Source organism: Drosophila bipectinata, chromosome 2R (assembly GCF_030179905.1).
Source record: "Drosophila bipectinata strain 14024-0381.07 chromosome 2R, DbipHiC1v2, whole genome shotgun sequence".
NCBI classification, from domain to species: Eukaryota; Metazoa; Arthropoda; class Insecta; order Diptera; family Drosophilidae; genus Drosophila; species Drosophila bipectinata.
In genome coordinates, this window is record NC_091737.1 from 16,099,868 (window position 1) to 16,119,096 (window position 19,229).

General features: G+C 40.3%; 5 protein-coding genes across 19 annotated transcripts in view; 4 read left to right on the plus strand and 1 right to left on the minus strand.

Moving 5' to 3' along the window:
* The window catches only part of grh (grainy head), a 40,006-nt gene extending 37,714 nt beyond the window's left edge, over window positions 1-2,292 (plus strand). For all 12 annotated transcript variants that reach the window (XM_017238561.3, XM_070278671.1, XM_017238563.3 and 9 more), the window contains one exon: window positions 193-2,292. In XM_017238561.3, the coding sequence (XP_017094050.1) occupies window positions 193-319 (127 nt within the window). In that variant the 3' untranslated portion in view covers window positions 320-2,292. The remainder of the gene's footprint in view (window positions 1-192) is intronic.
* LOC108123442 (uncharacterized) overlaps window positions 1-10,056 on the minus strand; it is a 54,209-nt gene extending 44,153 nt beyond the window's left edge. For both annotated transcript variants that reach the window (XM_017238587.3, XM_070278675.1), the window contains exon 1: window positions 9,874-10,056. The gene's annotated coding sequence lies outside the window, so the exon portion shown is untranslated. The remainder of the gene's footprint in view (window positions 1-9,873) is intronic.
* Window positions 3,000-19,003, plus strand: Orai (calcium release-activated calcium channel protein orai). Of its 2 annotated transcripts, XM_017238576.3 has the most exons (4): window positions 3,000-3,981; window positions 10,259-10,652; window positions 16,417-16,572; window positions 17,947-19,003. In XM_017238576.3, the coding sequence occupies exons 2-4, from the start codon at window positions 10,299-10,301 to the stop codon at window positions 18,481-18,483; spliced, it is 1,047 nt and encodes a 348-aa protein (XP_017094065.2). In that variant the 5' UTR covers window positions 3,000-3,981; window positions 10,259-10,298; the 3' UTR covers window positions 18,484-19,003. The 2 variants fall into 2 exon arrangements, with proteins under 2 accessions (XP_017094065.2, XP_017094063.2); XM_017238574.3 differs by lacking the exons at window positions 3,000-3,981; window positions 10,259-10,652 and having other exon boundaries at window positions 14,126-16,572.
* olf186-M (Ki-ras-induced actin-interacting protein-IP3R-interacting domain olf186-M) lies at window positions 6,332-8,295 on the plus strand. The gene has a single exon (XM_017238579.3). The coding sequence runs from the start codon at window positions 7,157-7,159 to the stop codon at window positions 7,946-7,948; it is 792 nt and encodes a 263-aa protein (XP_017094068.2). The 5' UTR covers window positions 6,332-7,156; the 3' UTR covers window positions 7,949-8,295.
* Window positions 10,714-12,864, plus strand: LOC108123440 (plasminogen). Of its 2 annotated transcripts, XM_017238578.3 has the most exons (3): window positions 10,721-11,577; window positions 11,688-12,419; window positions 12,478-12,864. In XM_017238578.3, the coding sequence occupies exons 2-3, from the start codon at window positions 11,895-11,897 to the stop codon at window positions 12,814-12,816; spliced, it is 864 nt and encodes a 287-aa protein (XP_017094067.2). In that variant the 5' UTR covers window positions 10,721-11,577; window positions 11,688-11,894; the 3' UTR covers window positions 12,817-12,864. The 2 variants fall into 2 exon arrangements, with proteins under 2 accessions (XP_070134775.1, XP_017094067.2); XM_070278674.1 differs by having other exon boundaries at window positions 10,714-12,419; window positions 12,467-12,637.
* Window positions 19,004-19,229: the final 226 nt, after the last annotated feature.

The following is a 19,229-nucleotide window of genomic DNA, read 5'->3' on the forward strand; positions in this document are numbered from 1 at the left end:
TGAGTTACACCCACTCACAGACACCTGAGCACCAGGATGCATCCATTCTATCCCTCACATCATTATTTTGTGTCCTAACAACTCTATTCTTGCATGGGTGTTGTCTCTAATATCTAAAAAATAAAAACTTATTCCTAATCTCTTAAGATTCCAAAGATAAACTAACATATTATTTAAAATTTTGTATTACAGGATTACTGCGAAAATTGATGACGATATGATATCGTTTTACTGCAATGAGGACATCTTCCTGCTGGAGGTGCAACAGATCGAGGACGACCTGTACGATGTAACGCTCACGGAGCTGCCCAACCAGTAGCACTACATTGTGGCAGTAGCTCAAAAAAATACACAAAAAAGGACACAATTTTGCTAAAAGAAGTTGTTTCAAATAAGCCATTTTCAATAGAGCCTAAGTCTAATTTCGTAGTTGTTAACCGACGTGGGAGTTTCTACAGAGATTAAAAAAAAAAAAAAAACAGAACAATATGGAATGGAGATAAAAAGCTAATGAAATATCTATATATATATATTTGTAAAATGATATATGATTTAAAATTCGATTTAGTTATTTAGCAACAATGAGATTACTTAAAATTTTTTGATCAAATTTTACATTCTCGCTATGGTCCACATAAAATTGTAATATTGTCTAAGCCCCTAATCTTAAATGTACTGTGTATTTATGTGGCTCTCTATATATGTTTTGTGTTTAGAGGGCGCAACAGTGTCTGTCCAGTAGGAATTAAGTCAACTTTCTGATCCCCTGCTTATGCTTAGACCTTAGGTCCAGGGCAATTAAGAGTTACGCGCAACACCTTCTATTAGCTGTATCTATCGGAATCATTAGCTCTATACGGTCTAGATATAATGTAATCACTTGTATGTTCGGCTTAAGCGTTTACTTGTTGAATATAAATTGTAAAATTATTTTTGAAAAAAAAAACGACACAAATTGTTTCTGTTTCCAAACTTCGTAACTCGTTACCCCGCTACCCTTTTCCCAGTCCCCACTCTGTTATGTATAATTAGGATCTCTGTACACAAAAATGAAAACTGGTAGAACAAAATTTGATAAATGAGAAAAATTGGTTTGCAAAATGAACTAAACAAAAAAAAACACTCTTGAAATAATTATCCTTAAATCTAGAAGTACATTTAGCGATAAGAACACTGCAATAAAACATGTTGATAAAAATCGTAATTAAGTCCAAGCTAAGGCAAAAAACATAATCGAAACTAAACCACAAAAACAAAAAAAAAATGAAAACCACTTTAAGAACATTTGTGTGCATTTGTTGTAAAACAAACAAAAAATATCTAAAGAACAATAATCAACCAAAAACGTTGATTCAAAACTAAAAACAATTATAATGAGGACTCCAATCGTAGCACCACAAAATATCGCAACATCCATATAAAGATACAGATACACATATATATAGAAGTATAGGGATAACGCAGCATCGTTCGAATGCTTTTACAATCTTTGTTTGCCATAATTAACAGTTTAATTTAATTAACGAAATGTTTTGTGTACAATGTTATTTGAATTCAGGCAGAGACTTCGTCGAGAGATTTGCTTGAAACAACGAATACTCCGCATCAATTGCTACAATCTTGAACAGTACGAGTTCAATGCTCAATATTATTATTAATTGTTTATTAATTGTAAAACCCCCCTTAACTCTGCTGATATTGCTCCATCAATTCTCTTCTTACCCAATTAATAATGCTCTATGTCTATTTTTTTCACTGTTTCGTACCTTTTTTTTATTTTTGACATTTCCGGTGTTGTACATCACAATTTGTTTTTAATTTTAGCCCTTAGATCTAATTGTACTACTCAATATTACACAATATTATGATATGGTATGAGAAGAGAGCACATATCATATGATATCATAAATAAAATGATGATGATGATGAATCGAAAATCTTGCCGGCATGTTATAAAATCTTTATGTTTAGTTATCGTACTTGTAACCTATAAGTTCTATGCTCTTTCTATATATTGTATACAAAAAAACATATACATATATATTTTAAAAGCCAATAATTTATTTTTTGTTACTGTTGGAAACAATTCCGCGAAAAATAGAAAAGGAAAAACAACAAAAAAAAAAAGAACATCGTGAATATCGCTACTGAGAACAAGTTACACTCCAATATGAATTGTGCGAAAAGTGCATGTCCCACTTGAGAAATTAATGAAGAGACAAATAATATAAAACAAATTGTACAATATAATTATAATGAATACACAACATTTAAATAAAGAACAAAAAGTAATCAAGTTGATTTTATTTAGGCTTGAGTTGGCAACAGGGCGTATACTTGATGTAGTATGACAACATTGCGTATACTTGATATGTGAGAAATGAACTGAGTCAATTTTTATGTTTTTATTTACATTTAAGATAAAACGGGAAATCATTGAGATATTTAAATTATTTCCGTTTGTCGGTTAAGGTGTTTTCCATTTTTTAAAACAGGTTTTTCCATGTAGAGTCCATATGACCCCAATAAGTAGGCAACAATAGGATGTATTTTTTGAGAGTAAGATTCCTCCGCCATGTTTCAAGAAACGGATATGGATATTTTGTCATGGATGCTTATGATTTTATATTTATTTTTTCAGGTATTAAAGATTCGTAGTTTTTATTAGATTCTTAGATTAATTCTTAGATACAATTTTGAAAAATAAAATTAATATATAATTTTTTATTAAAATATAATTACTATATAATAATGATGAAACATATTTTAGAGTTTATCTTAAAAATGTTAAACTCCAGAATCAAACACATCAAGTATGCCTATTTTACATGACCAGGTAATAACCATGTAGGCTACGCACACCTGATGTAGATAAGTGTAGAGGTTGTCGAAAAGCTATCGTTTCTACTTGACATGTATGTAGATGAGACCTCCAAGCTGGAGGCCTTTTGAAACCCACGAAATCTAACGGAAAAATAAACGCCATTGCAGTCGCTGCTGGCACAGCAACAAAAACAACACGAAACTAAAAGTGCAACTGTGCTGCTGATGACGACGACGTCGATGGTAGCCGCTGCTGCTGCTGCTGGCGCCTCTGCTGGTGTTGCGCAGCAGCATCGGTATTTATTTATCTTTACGTTGGCGGTGCGATTTTTCATTCATTCACGCCACTCGCAGACAAGCGAACGAACGTGTTTTCGCAGCCGTCGCGTCTTCTCATCTCAGGGGTCTTGGAGTCTTGGATGTTGGATCTACTTTTTGTTGTTGTGTCGCGTTTTGATTGTTTTTTACATACAATTTCTAAGCATCGTAACTGTTTGCCCGTCTGGGTGTCTTGGCACTTCATTTGCACAACAAACTATGTGCAAATATTTGAGGCACAGTTGAATACACTAAAATAATCAGTGAGCCAGTGAGTGAGGCAGATGACTGAACACCCGAAGGCGAGATAACAAAATTAGCCCGTGGATGATCCGGAGATAACAAAGAAAACATGCATAAACAGCTCCCAAAGAGTGACAGACCACCATTCATAGCAATTCAGTTTAAAATTCGACCCGATTCGCGCCGGTTGTGGGTTGCGGCTGTAAATAACCTGTAAGGCCGTTTAGAAAGTACAGTCGAAATTCTATAACCCACTTTATCACATTTGAAACGAGTTTGATTCAAAATTAAACCCAATCGATTCGAAATAAATTCCAAGAAAGTGAAATTATCATTGATCTCAAATAATCTATCAAAGATTTTGGGCAATTTATAAAAAAGAGTCAATATTTGTTTGTAAATAAATGTTCCTGCTATGGAATGTCGACTGTAACCGTGGTGATATAGATGATTGCATAGAAAGTGCATTAGCAGGAAGCCGGAAAAGTCGTTCGCAAAAACACGTGCTCGGAACAAACTAGAACACAGGCCAACAAACAATACAAAAAAAAATTACACCCTACCAGATACCAGGAGAGATATAACTGAAAAATACAGGTGAGCAACTCCACAAATTCTATATGTATGGTATTCCCTTTCCCGTAGCTCCCATTTCCATTATCATTTCGAACTTCCCTTCTCCTGGCCATCATTTGCAATTCCAAGTTGCACTCAAACTACTTGACAATGCTGAAATTTCAATTGCAATTTACACTTTCGCTTGTATACATTATCGAGGAATAACTTTTATTCGTAGCCAATTACTATCAATTGAAAAGGGCGCTCAAGCCATTGCCAGAAATGAACCTACTCGATCGTAGCCCAATCGGGTATCAGGGTCACTACACCAAGAGAAAATACTTCAATCAACAACTATTGCCAATTCTTTCTTTTCAAGAATCATTTTAGAATTATTCTCTGTGCACTATGTCGATTTATAGGGTGACCTGAACCTAGGCACGCAATCATTGTGTCATTGTAATTACTGTTATTTCTATAGGGTTCGGTTACCTTTCGTGTTCCATATCACTTACATAACCCACGAATCTAGTCTTACTGGGAAAAATTAAGCAATTTATTTTACTTAACAATTAAATCGAGTTAATAGACAATCTAGAAATCTGCAACGAATGGCGAAACTTTACCCTTTCCATTATATATGAAATAATTAGTCGCTGTAGAACATGCTAATCGCGAACAAAGGCGGCATTGGTATTTCCCCAACCCCAGCCCATCGAAAATCGTTTCCTAGGTACAATCGAGGTACAAACTTCAAACCGATACCTCCCACTTCTAAATCATATTCGAGCATTTATTAGAATCTCTGTTACTCAATTGATGACTGCTGACACCATCGCTGGCATCACTGGAGATTTAATTGCACAACGTGATTATGGCATGTTGCCCCGCTCACCTCTGATTGAATTTAACAAATTTATACATAGTAGGTTCTACGAAATAGCTTGTTGTAGATTTATCGCTCCTCCAGTTCAGCTCGGTTCAGGTCTGGCCTTGACAGCCCAAGTCAATTTTTTGAAGAATTGTGTAAATTTGCCCTGGGCATACAGAGTGTGCATGTCGAGTGTACTACATCTCAGGCAGCTGATATACTTAGACCTTTGTCTGGCCTGGGAGTAAGAGGGATCTGTTGACAGAACCTTTAGTCTGGGAGGCTTGAGGTGGCTGCCACTGTTACCCAGATCAAATTACCCAGGGCCCAGAGTAAGTCAGTGGCCAGAACGTGTCAAGTATGAGTTACAATAGCCTGACTGAAGTTAGGGGAGCAGGTACACAACAAAAAAAACATTAATTGTTTGCATAGCTAAAAAAAAACATACAAAAATGTGTTAAATAAACAAAAATAGTTTGGGGATTTTTCTATGAATTATTCGGCACTTGCTCAACAATTAGTGGTACTCTTTTTTTGACTTTATAAATCATCGGTCTGTTTAAAAAATGACCTCACTGCGCATTAATTTTAGTTGACATTTCAATAAATAGATTTTTTGTGAATTGGACTTTTATGTCTCAGTGTATGGAAGAAATTCACACCTTAGAGTGAGACATCCGATCGCTTTCAATCGGTTAAAGCTCTCGAAAGGCTCCGGTGTTGACATTCAAAAGCTACTTGGCTGGGAAAGCTTCTCCAGACCCAGTTAACTGGTTTAAACAATTACCCCTGTTTGGATGCATTTCTTCCGCGTGCATCTGCATCCGAGAGTGTGGCATCGTCTTCAATAAACAACCCGAAGATCAAAAGTCTCCACTTGTGTATGGCCGATATGGTCATTATTCCTGTGCGGTAATCAACTGATCCAGTTTTATAATCAGCCCGAAATCTCGACCAGATAAAGAGATGTTTATGGTGGCCAAATTACTTAACGATCGACGGTTTAAGCCGTAAAAAGTATTAAATTAAGCAAATAAGGGCAATGCACAGAGTACAATAAACGATACCAGCTCTCAGTCTCAGAGCCCCAGAACGTGCCAATAATATTAAAGACATCAGTTTGTGTATTTTTATCAAAGATATGAAGGCTTTGAGGGTTTTCCCCCGGCGATCGTGCGGAAAAATAAGGAAAGCATGGAAGGGGGTGGTGCCCAGTGCCTGGGTTAACCACAAGGCACAGTGCTTTTAATCAAAAGTTTTAATAGATTGGCGGTTGTGCTTGAGGAAATTGACTTACTGCCCGCAAAGTAATTCCAGCTCAGGCACTGCTCTCTTCTACACAACAACAAAAATCCGCAAATGGGCTAATATTTCTGGTTGTCTATAAGATTTATTTCCAAATAGTACAAATCATGTTATAAATAATCTTTAAAAAACAACTGACAAGATAATTAAAATTATAATTTAATAGTTTTTTTTTCTCTGTGTACTCTCTATCTCTCTCTGTCACTTTTTCTCCAGCGAAAAAGCTCCAATCGTGCTTGGGCCCCACGTCTTGGGGCGTTTCGTGCGGGGCTTGTGATTTCAGTTTCAGTTTTGAAGATCACTCGTTGCGAAGCGGACGCCACTAAGGCGGAAAGAGAAAGCCGAAAGCCAATAGCCATTAAAATACAAATCTAAACAGCAAGAACTCGAATTCACATTATAATTAAATTGTGTACTTAATTCATAAATAATAATAATTAAGTAAATAGAGCTGACTCAGCCTGAAGCGAGCGTCGAAGGGTGGGAGTGTTTTGGGCGCTAAAATAAAAAAAAAAGTTACATTTTCTGATACAATATCAATGCCAATGTGTCTGAGGCAGTACTCGATCGTTCCAAATCCGGGGTCAGAAACGCTTCCAACTGATTAACACTCCTCCTCCCCATCACCGCTGAGTCGTCGTCGGAGTCGTCGTAGTCGTTGTTGTCGTCTAATGAGAGCCAAGCGAAATAAATAAACAAAAAACAGACAAAAACACACAAATACGGCAAATTAACAAATACGCGCGGAATATAGAAAAACACGTTTCCACAAAAAGCGCTTAGCGGTACAAAAACAACAACAATTTAACCAAATAACACAAATTGTTGTCGCTTTGTTATTGAACACGCGCACACGCATTTAGCGAAAACGAAACGAATAACAGGCCCTGATTCTGGCCATAACCAAATATGTCCAAAAGTGGAGCTTGAGAGGAGAGCTTGAAGCTTGTAACCCGAGTAGCCGTGACCACAAAACAGCCCACAACAACACCAAGAAAAATACTGAATTAAACAAGTTCACACACAAACACACACACCATGGAGCGATCGTATAGTTGCAGCAATTTCGTGGGTAGGACGGGGGGCAAGGTCGATGGCAATAGCCATATTGCCACAGCTGAGCAGCTGGCTGGCAGCAGCGACAACCTACCCACCGCCCATCATCACTTTCCGCCCAACAAGCCGCTGCGCCGGCGCAGGAAACTCCAGCGCCAGCAATCCGCCGTCGATGCCGATGACATGGAATATGCCGCCGATCTGGAAGAGAATGCCGATCCGGACACGGAGCACACAGCCCATGCTACAAGCTTGCCATTAGCCCTGCAACGTCACATATCCTCCAGCACCATTAAGCGTTGCCTGCGCCACGAGGAGTCCTTCGAGTCCTGCAGCACTGCGCCGGAGCTGAGTCCCCAAGCCCAGCGCCAGCAGAGATTCAGCAGCCTACTCCTCAGAGACAGCTCCGTGTCGGTGCAGTCCGACTCCAGTCGGTACTCCAGCGTGGACAGTCTGCTGGAAGCCCGCAAGCCAGACCCGGAAGCCATACTCATAAACCTCGGCTTCGGGCCCGTGGGCTCGGAGGATATGTTGTCCAGGATACCGCGGAGATTTCTGAAGCCCTCGCAGGTGCCCGGAATCGATACCGATGCCTTTGTACAAAGACTGACTCTGGCCCGATCGCTGGCCGATTCGAGCGTTCTGGGCTATCGGGGCCTGACTGGAAATCCCGACATGCCGCCCTCGTCCATTGTGGCCAGCATCATGAAGCGGTTCGAGGTGAACCACCAGCGCAAGAACTCCATGGGCTCCATCAAGCCCACCATCCAATGAGCAGCTCAATCCTCACAGTTAGCTAGCCAAAAAGAAGACATTTTGCTTTGCCAAGTGCACCTATTGCCAAGTGGGGTTTCTCCTTGACCTATGACCCCCAGTGATCGTCTTGTCTTGTCCATTTAGTTTGTTTAAGTGCCACGTACTTAGCTGTGTAAAATGTATTATTGTACCTTTTTTATAAAAAACTATGATATTTTGTGAACTATTTAAGTAAGAATTAAAGATAATGTTTTATGTTGAATTTTTTGACTTTTCATCCAAGCTTTGGTGGCTATTTTAAAACCTTTATTGATAACATTACAGATTACTTGTCTAAAAATATACATTTTCAAGTCGACAAACAACATTTACAAGTCAAAAGATAAAAATGGAACTTTATTTAGAACTTTTTGAGAGGTTCAAGTGTTTGAATAGGCTTCCAAGAAATCTTTGTTTCTTCCAGCTTGAATCCGAAATTAGAAATCTACGTCATTGGCAGTGGGTTGAGGTGATTGTTTATGTACATATGTTGTAGTTGAACAAATTCATTTGCGATATAAGTACACCAACCCACAGACACACATATTCATGGAGTTTTCATTGTTTATTTTTTTTACGTTTCTATAGTTTCTTATCTAAAGTCGATTTTCTGAGCGACGTTTTATTAATAGCCAATGACTTGGCATCTTTGGTTCGGGGTTTGGGGCAACCGACAACCGACCATCCAACCACCAACCACAATAATAAACGTCTCGAATGAAGCTGGAAATCAAAATACCCAGAAGGGATTACAAAGTGTGCGGCACTCGGATCGTTTATTGATTTCAATTGATCGCAATTGTTTACAATCACGACTGCAGCACGGTGGCAGGGCATGAACAAGTACATATGTATATATTTTTTGCGTTTGCCATTACCTAATGCCCCGCACATTGGTTATTGGCCTGACCCGGTCGACCCTACCACTCGGTTGCCAAACAAATATTCAGTAGAGCCCCGCTGATAACCGATAATAGCATTTGCGCACATTTGTAACACCTTGAAGGCCAAGCATGTGGAGGCCATGAGGCCTAGAGGGAAATGCGACAACAGCAGAGGAAAGGGAAGTGACTGTCGGGTTTATTTAAAATATAAAAATACAAAAAATAAAATATACTTTACTTTGATTAATCTTAAAACTAATTAAGATCTTAGCATCTTAGCATTACTTTCCAAAAATCCCCTTTCCTTTTTTTTTATTAACTGTGTAAACTGATGTTTAATTTTGGAACATTACTATTCTGTTGCCAACAACTGTGCATACAGGCGGTATGTAAATACGTAAAGAGCTTTTGCTTGTTCTTTTTGGGTATATCCAATAGATAACGGTTCTAGGCCCCAAGACATTGGCACATGACTCGCTTTATCTATCGATGGGGCGGTGAAATGAATTGCCCAACAGAGCAGCGAAATGAAAGGAAAGAAAGCAGCAGAAGAAAGCAAAAGAAAACACTTGCATATGCAAGTGGGTGATGGATATTAGGGAATCAGGAGGGAAGGGGAATTTGCACCAATTTACAAGTTCAAGGCAGACAAAAAAATAAAATAAAACAAATCAGCAACAGATGCATGATGTACATACATATATACATGACTAATATGTAAACATGTGCTGCAAGTTCAGAATAAAATAATCTGCGCCCACGCCGGAAGAATGTGAAAGAAAATTTGCAAATCGAAACTATCCGAAAAAAAGCATGCGATTAACAAGAAATGACAACTGTGCGGCAAGGAAATTAAAATGTGTGTCAGGGCGGCCAAGAATGCATTTCAATTGTGTTGAAAACAATTTGGTTAATTTATGTTTTCAGCTTTTGTGGGCGTTTGATAAATTGTCGTATTGGGCATTGGACTGCGGCGAGTTCTGGCAGTCGGTTTTTGTTAGTAAATAGCTAGCCACTGACCTGGTAGTCCCCGGGTGAAACATAAACACAAAATCGTCCGAACAAACTTAAAAGTTCCCAAGAGCTTCGCGCCTATTGTAAACATAAACATTCGACAGCTGATTTGGCAGGGTTGTCGCCTTAGCAAGCAATCGATAATTCGATTGGCAGTGGCGTCATATCGAGTACCGCTCGAGTATCGAGTTTGTGCCCAGCTCTAGTAAAGTAAAAAAAAAGAAATTCTGAATTGTTTTTGTTTCGCTTGCAACTGCTCAGATCGTACTTAATTTACACCTCTTTATTTGCCGCGTTGTGCTATACCTCATTCACTAACCTCAATCAAACGACTAATCTGATTATATTTCTGTGATTCTAATTTGCTCCAAAATGGATCTCTCTGGCGAAGCACTACTTAAGACTTCTGGCAAGATCTCTGGCTTGGCACAATGTCTGTGTGGACTACTGCCAACTCTGGTGGCCTAGAGACACCAGGCAAGTCACCCGCTACCTCTGCGATTCCCCTGCGCAGCTCAGTGCCACGAAATCTGGCCGTAGCAACCACGCAGCATCAGTTCCAGCACGTTGTCGCCGCTGCCGTAGCCGCCGCCACCTCCGTGGCCACTGGACAGCAACTCCAGCAGTTCCCCAATTCCCATCCTCTGCTCCAGCAGCACCACCACAACAACAACAGTCCCACTGGCAGCAACAGCAACAGCAGTGGCTTCAAACGCTCCAGCATCAGTAATTCCTTGCTGCAGTTCCCGCCGCCTCCACCGCCGCCATCCTCCAACCAGCCGAAGGTAAGTCCAATAATAAATCAATCTTCGAACAATCTCTTTCTTCCCCAAAATCCCCCCAAATCCCGCTTACTCTTCATCTCATTCTCACGAACGATGCTATGGAAGCCCCTCTCGCAAAAATCAGCTCCTACGCGCGGGCAGTGGGCGCATTCAGCACCTGGAGTGACTAGTCACTAGTGACTTGTAAGCTGTGATTTATAATCGGCAGATCTTTGGGGGAGACCACTTGTAACTACTTGTTATTTTTATAGAATTGTTTTAGAATACTTGAAATTGTTTCCTTTCATCAACAAAAAGTCACAATTAAGTAGGCTGTCGCATATGATTTATATAGTATAGTGTTTATTTAGCTGCATCTATATTTAGATAAATTTAGAAATCACACATGCGGTCCACTTATTTATAATTAAATCTGATTTTTGTTGAAATGTATAATTATTAAAATGCAATGTAAAGAGTATGAATTATACAAATTCAATTAAATTATTTAAATATCTAAGAATATGTAGTGATAATCACTGTATAGTGAGACCTAAAAGCCTGATCACCTGCTGAATGCGCCCCATCGATCGAGACTCGAAATCTTACAGGCAAATAACGAGGCCTCCGCCTCAAGTCGAACGAGATCGAGCTCCACACACTCCCCCAGACGCAGTCACACATCTCGTGAACCTGCTGAATTATTGAACAGTGCTTTTGGCGAAACGACACTGACAATGAAATTTTTAAAATGGAAATAAAAATCGAAAACCGGCACCGCTGTCTAATTGCCTCCAAGAGTTGTGCGATCGCTTATCTTGTGTTTGCTCTATTTGCATTATTTACAAACGATAAAAGCTGTCTTTGAAAAAATAACTGCCACCCACCCACCAGTATAAAATAAAAATGGGCCTGCTCCTTGGGCGGCGGTATCACTGTAATCCAGGTGTGTGTTTGCTCGAGTATTTGGAGCGAAAATTAAACACCTTCCTCCTTTTATATTTATTTTCACTTCTGTTTTATCGGACTGACTTATTTTTGAATACATTTTTTAAGTGGTTTCGAGAGGAAGTTAAGCAGTTGGAATTTCCGAATGAGCTCGTTTCATTTGACAGCTTAAATTATTATTGATGTTATCAAGAAACGAATTCCCTAGAGGTTCTGGAAAGTTTTCGTTCTGGACAGCATAATTCTGCGGAATAATTAATATTGACACCTCCGAAACGTAGTCCCTCTTGCTTTAAATGCCTGAATAAATTGAAAATGTCCCATTTCATTATTTTGGTAGTCGTAATACTTCTTCCAGTCTTAGCTACGGGCAGCAATCAGACCCACCACAATGTCTCCACAAACACTCATGCGAGAAGAGGCTTCTATGCCAAAGGAGCCATGGTGGAGTACTTGGTTTCGATACGAACGCGGCACAAGATCTATGCCTGGGGCGACAACCACTTCTGCTCGGGAGCTCTCTTGACTTCCCGGTGGGTACTGACCGCCGCCGGATGCGTGACCACCAGGTCCGGAACGATACGTCGTCGCACCTCCCGGAAAAATCTTAAGGTGGTCGTCTATACACCGTTTCGGCTAAAAAAGCCATACGAACATAATATAATACCCGTTGAGAAGGTGGTACTGTCCGACGTTCGAAACATCTGCTGCCAGGACCTGGTCCTGATAAAACTAGAATATGCCGCTCGTGGCAATCAAAACCATGTCATGAAGCTGCCCTCTAGGGAGTTGAGCGAGGATTGGTTGTGCTTCTCCTTGGGATGGGGACGGATGTACCACGTGAGACCTGTGATTTCTGTCAGTCATCTGTCAGCCGAATTCCATAGTTTACTTACAGAATGGACCCATTACCAATTTATTGATCCGGCGGGTTCTGAGAAAGGTCGACAGCAGTCAGTGCGCCCGTGCCTGCGGCGGACCGCATCTCTTTTGCATGACCAGCTACTCGGGGCGTAACAACATTGGCCAGACCGACATGGGTACTCCGGTCTTCTGCGGCACCACGGTCTATGGCGTGGCGGGCCAGTATCACAGTACCCGCCAGCGGACAAACTTTGTGTACGCCAGTACCTATGCCCATCGCGATTTTATTCTCAAAGTCTTGGCCACTGGGAGTACTCTGTCCCGATCCCTTCTCTCCATTGTCTTAGCTGGTCTCTTGTGTGTTTTAAATTAAAGTCTTCACGTTTTGTGTCACTACTCCCAAGTTCAGGGTCGTTTTGTTCAGACTGTGGGTGTGTGTGTGTGGATGTGGGTGTGTAATCACTCAATTTGTCTTCCCCATTAATCAGTCGCTGATCACTGATCGAATCGATTGCCAAAAGTAGCAGCAGACGCCTATGAATACCCTGCGCCGCCCAGCCCCACACCCGATACCCCCCGATACCTTTTGTTTTCTTTCCTGTAAACTTTTGATTCTTCACCTGAATGTTAGTTTGTCGCTATTCCCCTTTCTGTTTATCTTCCACTCTCTATTTTCCGCTCTCTCTGAACGCTTTCATTCAAATGGCATGTAGCTACAGTCCAACTTCGATAAGAATGATGGCTTATAATAAAGAAATAGAAATATGGTATAGGGGATAAAATACGAGGAAAATTTAAAAAAATAGGATAAATGAGGAAAAGTTAGGATAGGTAAAAATATGATAATAATTAATCTTTAGAAAACCTTTCTAAACCTCAAATTTTAGATTGTTTTTGTAACAAATCAAGTCATTTTTAATAATATTAAGATATTTTCTCTTTGATATATGGCTTAAAAGAGTCTCAGAAAAATATATTAAATAGGTTTTTCAAAATTATAAATATTTCTTTCTGATAGTCTTCATCTGAGCTTAACTTTCAAGTACTTTTAAAAAGATTTTTTAGTTAAGTTTCCAGTAGGTTTAGTTATGTTTCCTATATAATTATATACATACAGATAATTTTGCAAAAAATAGTATCTATAGAAAACTATAGATAAATATAGTATAGAACCTATAGTATAGACTATATACATATTGCAGATAACTTTTTTTATGAACTTAACTGTCAGAAATATATAATTATTTCAGAGATATGTATATGTATAGGAAAAGGAGAAAATATAAGAAAAAAGCTAAAAAATAGGAAGATATAAAATCGATAGTATAAATTTCATATTACTAAATGAAATAAATTATTAATAACTATGTTCTTTTTAAAACCAGACTTTAAAAAGTCTCCTTAAAAAGGCTCTCCAATAATTAAGCCTTGTAAAAATATATTTCTGATCTTAATCTTAGAACTATTTTTTGTTTAATTTTGTACCTTCTTTCTTTTATCTATTAGTTAGTTTCTTTAGAATTAATTTACTTTCCTCTACTACTTGTATATAGTTTGCTTCTTTTAGTTTGAACTTTAAACTTTCAGTTCAGTAGACCCTCTGATTGGCTGATTGGTTTCCTGCTAGCCAGGTTGGACTGTAGTAGTTCGATTGCCATTATTGTAGTTGTTGTTGTTTTTTGTGTCATCGCAGGCCGCCCCATTCGAATTGATTGTCGAATTTGAATACGTCGTCGTTGCCGCTGCCTCCGCTGCCGTCGCCGTTGCCTCCGCCGCCTCTGCTGCTGGTGCTGCTCCGCTGTCGTCGCCCATCGCCGATCGCCCCACTGCTTCAGCCGCTCACCGCCTCAGCTCTCCACCGCCGTCGTGTTCTGCTGGCAGAGCCGTATCAGCTCAGAGTTAGTTGTTAACTTGCCATCGTCGACGGAACAAGAAGGCGGCACAGAACGCAAGAAACTCGCGAAAAATGAATCAAATGTGCACCTGAATTAAATATTTGGGCTGTGTGTGTGTCGACGAAGGAATTACTTACTTTTCGATTTCTTTGCGTGGCGCGGAAGTGTTTTCTTCCCCCCGTCCGTCATTTCTTGATCGCCACTCGGTGTATGATTTTTGTGTGCCAGCATCCGTGTTTTTTTGGGGATTTTGATTTTTCTGCAGTCGGCATCCACTATTCGATCGCAGAGGTGCCAAGCTGCGTGGTCTTGGCCTTGTCCGTAAACCGAACCGAACCAATAAGCAAATAATCCACAACAGGGTTTTATTGACACATGTATTTTACATGTTATAAAGCCCATAAAATGTTTATAAATAAAAAGTAAATACAAATATTTCGCGTCAAGAAAAAAAAACCGCGAGAGAGAACCCATCCCCGAGAGAAAGGCGAAAAATTTTCCGTGTCTAGATGGGTGCGTGTGCTCGAATTTTCGAATTGTATGGGTAATTGTTGATCAATTGTCATGTGCCGCCTGCAAGAGCACTCACACACCTACAATTGCAAAAAAACCAAAAACAATAACACTCGGCCTCATCAATGGGAAGCATTGCAAAATCAACCAAGTGAAACGGAACCTAATAAAATTCGGAATCAAAATCTGAAAACTACTAGAGATTACAGTGGCCAGAGAGGCAGTCCAAAATTCTTAGCTTGAGATTACAAATAATTCCATACAGAACAAGAAATGAATAGGGAATGAGTCACGAATGAGATTCGAATAATTCAACCGTTAAAGGAGTAATAAAATTAAATTTCAATTGAGACCTATTGGAGACTCTGGCCAGTGGCATAATTGAGAGATCGGGGCGTTGGCGATAACCAAGATGAAAGACCTCTGACCTCTGATGGAATCTTTATTTATTGTCACACATGCCCAGACACATTCGAAATCAGCAGTTCAGTTTGGAGATCCTACTACAGAGAGCTTGACGGAATATTTTCGCATTAAGGCTTCAGAACTGATCATAAAACTATAGCTTTAGAGGGCAAGCAATGAACAATATTAACTGATTTTGTGGAATAGGTATTGAAATAATTTAATCTGTAGACCAACGCCTACTGGATTCATCTAGATTCTGGAAGAGACACAATCTATGTTTGTGCCTTTGACGAGACACGACCAGAAAGAGTGATAGGAAGCGGCCTATGCCACCGTTCGAAGAGGAGCAGGATCCGTCAGAGGAGCACATACCTCTGAAGCCGCCGCGACGCAAGAGAACAATGAAGACTGCCGAGCAGGACACAGCAACACAGCCTCCCTCGGAGGAGACCGAAGAGGAGCAACTGCTGCCCACCAGAGAGCTAGGTGGTGGCAGCCTGCGCTATGCCAGGGCCAACTTGAGCCACAGCAATCTGCTGCTGAGCCACCAGCAGAGCTCCTTCGACACGCCCACCGAACGGACGGCCAGCAGCGAGACCCTGGACATGCCGCCGATATCGAGGCAGCGCTACCAGGTGCATCCCCAGCCGAATCGCATCCAAGGCATCCAAGGTAGGCCGCAACCTTCTGCCCTGGCCAGTGCTCTGCACGCCACCGCCAAATTGGCAGCCAGCGTGGATGCCTACACGGCGGCGGCGACAGCCACAGCGGTCGGCGACTATACCCTCTGCGATTCGTGCCGTCCGCTGCGCTACAATCCGAACTGCAGCCACCACTTCCACCACCAGCCACAGCAGCAGCAACAGCTACAGCACCATCACTTACACAATATGGGAAATCTCAGAGCGAGCAGTTTCATGGGCTCGTCGCGGTACCTCTACCACAGCCAGTTCAATTCGAATTCGCCGCAGTCGAGACGCTTCACCGCGCAGCGAGACATCTCGCCAGCATCGGGCTCGGCATCGGCATCGATATCGGCGGTAGTAGCTCCAACAGCACAACTAGCTTCCATAGCATCGCCTCCATTAGCAGCTCCACCACCACCACAGCCATTTCAGTTGCGCACCTACCAACAAACTCAATCCTCCCGCTTTCAGCCGCGTGGTCATCACCGCACCGCCAGCAGCAGCATGTCGCAGTCTGGGGAGGATCTCCACTCGCCCACCTACCTGTCCTGGCGCAAGTTGCAGCTCAGTAGGGCCAAGCTGAAGGCCTCCAGCAAGACGTCGGCTTTGTTATCAGGATTTGCCATGGTGAGTGATTATATCTGTAACTAAATCTTAGTATTTGTATTAAATCCGACCTTAAATCCTGGCCTTTCAAGGGAACTAATAGGAATCCTTAGCCTGTCTCATAAGCAAGGTCAAGAATTCGTTGAAAAATAAAAGTTCACACAAGAATTTAATGATTAGCATAAACAGGAGACTAAAAGCATTAACAAAGCGAACTCTGAATACACTTCCTGAGAATATTTTGCAACTTTTAGTAGAAATTAGAGAACAGGTTCCTCTCGACATGCACGTGATATGCAATGCAATATGCAATTTGTTCCGGTTGAATGCTCATCTCTGTTTTTTTTATTTTTTATTTCGTAGTGTCGCACTCAAGTAATCTCAATCCGCAGAATGTAAATCATGACAGATGTAGGAATGCATATATCACTAATTAGTTGCCTGTACTTTCATCTAGGCCTGCCCAACATAATTCTATTTGATGCGAACTGTGGCAAATTGAGGGCCAACGAAATTTGTTCAATTTATTAGCTGTTCTTGGCTGTTTGCTAAATAAGTGTGTGTTATTTATTACCCTATAAAATAGGGTATATTAGGCTAATACTAGAGTAGAGACTTTGTGGGAAAGCTATTAGAAAACTGAGTAGAAAGTTAGTCAACTAAAACCTTGGATGATGATGAGATTAATGATGTTTGTATGATTTTCCATTAATTTTTGAGACATTATATCCTCGATTATTAAATAGCAAGTCATCTAAAAGAAAATCAATTTTAAAAAATATATATTTATATTTTGAACTCCTTGAAACATTCTATTCAATTTATTAGGAAATTGCATACCTTTATAATATATTTTTATTAAAGAATATATTGTTATTAAAGAATAGTATATTCATGTTGAGGTTTTCAGGATATTCAGGTTTTCTATCATCTCTACATCTTATCATAAATTCTCTCAAATTCTGATATATTAAGGTATTTTTTCACCATTTCTAATAGTTATAAAACAACTTTATAAAGTGCTAACCACATTAGATGCAGAATCTTTTAGAAACTCTGTCTTCCACGACTATAGTATATCAGATAATCATTAAAATATTAAGCAGAGAGGTATCAATTAGTCCATTTGTTGGATTACAAACTTTTTATACATTCCACATGTACACCTAAAAACGAGATGAAAAAAAAAAGAAACATAAAGAGCGGTAGATCAGGAGATCAGGGGCAGATTGGATGAATTAGCCCGGTCGGTACTCGGCGTGGCTGCCAAAATTTCTCACGAAAATGGCTAATAATAATAATCGGAACAATGTGCCGGGAAATATTGTTTCTAGACTTTGAATTACCAATTACCATTAATGCCGGATATGATATCTTCTTTTAATCGTTGTACAGGTGGCAATGGTGGAGGTGCAACTGGACGGCAACACCAAGGTGCCGCCGGGCATGCTGGTGGCATTCGCTATTTGCACCACAATGCTGGTGGCGGTGCACATGCTGGCACTGATGATCAGCACCTGCATCCTGCCCAACATCGAGACTGTGTGCAATCTCCATAGCATCTCCCTGGTCCACGAGTCGCCGCACGAGCGACTGCACTGGTACATCGAGACGGCCTGGGCCTTCTCGACGCTGCTGGGACTGATACTCTTCCTGCTGGAGATAGCCATCCTGTGCTGGGTGAAGTTCTACGACTTGAGCCCGCCGGCGGCATGGTCCGCCTGTGTGGTTCTCATCCCGGTGATGATTGTTTTCCTGGCATTCGCCATTCACTTCTATCGCTCGCTGGTGACCCACAAGTACGAAGTCACGGTGTCGGGCATTCGCGAACTGGAAATCCTCAAGGAGCAGATGGAGCAGGACGCCCTGGAGCACCAGCACAGCACGCGGAACAACGGGCTGCACTACGGCGCCTCCGGGGACATTGTCTAGCCGGGAGTCCTTGGACGGGACGTCCCACGTTTTGAAAAGACATTGCGGCTCAGGGCAAGCCTCAGACTATTTAAGTTTGAAATAATATACGAGTATAGAAAATTTGTAGTAAATGCAAATTGTGATAAGCATAAGGCAGTAGATTTTAAAAAAAATGTACGCGAACTGTATTCTGTATTCTATAACGACTACGTGTGAATGGAGTAGAGTGGAGTGAAGTCCTGGTTTTTAATTTTTACTGCAATTACTAGGCACTGATACGATAGGAAATAGTGAAAATTAAAGACCCATAACGAAGCAATACGTTGGACCTCATCGCGTCCAATGAATATTCCTCAAAAATTAGCTCATAACTCGTATGTTTTATATATTTTGATTGTACTTTAATTCGTACGCCTTTTGTAATCCTCTCTGGCCGTCTTCCCCGCTATTCTTTAAGTCCTTTTTAGAGAATGTAGGCGCTCGTGATAGCGCTCTAATTTATACATAAATATATAATTAAACGATTTTTTATAAATTATACGAAATTTATATTTTAATGGGACGAGTATTATATTATTCAAGGATATTTTATATAAGAAACATTTTCAACAAAACAAAATCAGCTAATAAATTTAAATACTTTGAAAAAATGTTTAAGAATATTATTTAGTTTTTCGATATAAACGGACTATGGAAATCACTTGAGATGTTATTATAAAATTATTTTCCTCAGAGAAAAAAAATTTTTTGAGACATTTTCGAGG

Bases quoted from the DNA above. Each gene is read 5' to 3' on its own strand.
- LOC108123440 (XM_017238578.3), top strand. From the start codon at position 11,895: ATGTCCCATTTCATTATTTTGGTAGTCGTAATACTTCTTCCAGTCTTA. The intron at 12,420-12,477 runs GTGAGACCTGTG...GTTTACTTACAG, and splicing joins GATGGGGACGGATGTACCAC to AATGGACCCATTACCAATTT.
- olf186-M (XM_017238579.3), top strand. From the start codon at position 7,157: ATGGAGCGATCGTATAGTTGCAGCAATTTCGTGGGTAGGACGGGGGGC.
- Orai (XM_017238574.3), top strand. From the start codon at position 15,586: ATGCCACCGTTCGAAGAGGAGCAGGATCCGTCAGAGGAGCACATACCT. The intron at 16,573-17,946 runs GTGAGTGATTAT...ATCGTTGTACAG, and splicing joins TGTTATCAGGATTTGCCATG to GTGGCAATGGTGGAGGTGCA.